This window comes from Numida meleagris, unplaced genomic scaffold, assembly GCF_002078875.1.
Source record: "Numida meleagris isolate 19003 breed g44 Domestic line unplaced genomic scaffold, NumMel1.0 unplaced_Scaffold490, whole genome shotgun sequence".
In the NCBI taxonomy this organism is placed as follows: Eukaryota; Metazoa; Chordata; class Aves; order Galliformes; family Numididae; genus Numida; species Numida meleagris.
In genome coordinates, this window is record NW_018364706.1 from 37,063 (window position 1) to 38,155 (window position 1,093).

At 68.7% G+C, this 1,093-nt stretch overlaps 1 protein-coding gene across 1 annotated transcript in view; it reads right to left on the reverse strand.

Moving 5' to 3' along the window:
* The window catches only part of FRMD8 (FERM domain containing 8), a gene marked incomplete in the record, with an annotated part of 7,361 nt that extends 6,279 nt beyond the window's left edge, over positions 1-1,082 (reverse strand). The window contains 2 exon segments of the mRNA XM_021383696.1: positions 20-187; positions 861-1,082. Coding sequence (XP_021239371.1) covers positions 20-187; positions 861-912 — 220 coding nt within the window.
* Between the last annotated feature and the right edge of the window lie 11 nt (positions 1,083-1,093).

Below are 1,093 nucleotides of genomic sequence, written 5' to 3' on the forward strand. Positions count from 1 at the left end.
ACCTCTTCCCCCGACTCACCCAGCAGCCCCGACACCAGCCACAGGGCCATGGCGGCGCAGCCCTCGGGGCCCAGCCCGGCCGTGTCCCACAGGCACCGCAGCAGCACGGCCGCCGTCAGCCCCAGCACCGGGGGCGGCAGCGCCAGCGGCACCACGGAGCCATCGGGCAGGAACACGCGCACCGCTGCTGGCGGGACCCCCGGTACCAGGACCCCAGGTCAGTGGGACCCCCAGGTACCGGGAGGCCCAGTCAGTGGGACCCCCAGGTACCGGGAGCCCCGGTCAGTGGGACCCCCAGGTACCGGGAGCCCCGGTCAGCGGGATCTCCAGTTACTGAGGTCCTCCGTTAATGGGACCCCCAGGTACCGGGACCGTGGGTTAGTCGGGCCCTCCGTTAGTGGGACACCAGTACTGGGACCCTCGGGTCGTGGGACCCCCGGGTCACGTGGCCCTCAGGTACTGGGAGCTCCAGTTCAAGGGAGCCCTGGTTAACAGGACCCCCAGTTCGTGGGACTGCTCGTTAACGGGCCCCTTGGTTACGGGGACCCTCCGTTTCTAAGACCCCTTACTGGGACTCTCAAGTTACTGGGACCCTCATTAACGGGACCCCCAATCATCGGGACCCTCAGCTGCTGAGACCGCTGTCTGTAGGAGCTCAGTTAACGGTTCCCCGTTTCTACGGGACCCCCAGGTACCACAGCTCTCAGTTACCGGGACCCCAATCATTGGGACCCTCATTAAAGGGACCCCCGGGCACCACGACATCCCGTTACCGGGACACCCCATCACCGCCAGCCCCCCCCCCCGCCTCCTCTAGCCCCATCCCTCTCCCGGTGCCCCTCCCATAGCCCCTCCCTCACCGACAGCCCCGGAGGCCGCCGCTTCCGGTTCTGATTCCGGTTCCGGTTCCATCCCCGGGGCGCGCTCGGCCCAAACGCGACCGAAACGAGAACGGAGGGAGAGGGAGTCGCGCCGTATGACGTCACACAGCAGCGTCACGTGGCGAGGGGAAGGAGCGGTGGGCGGGGACAGCGCCGCCGTGCGGCGGGAGGGCGCCGGGGTCCTCCTGCATCCAGAGCCACTGAGCGGGGGG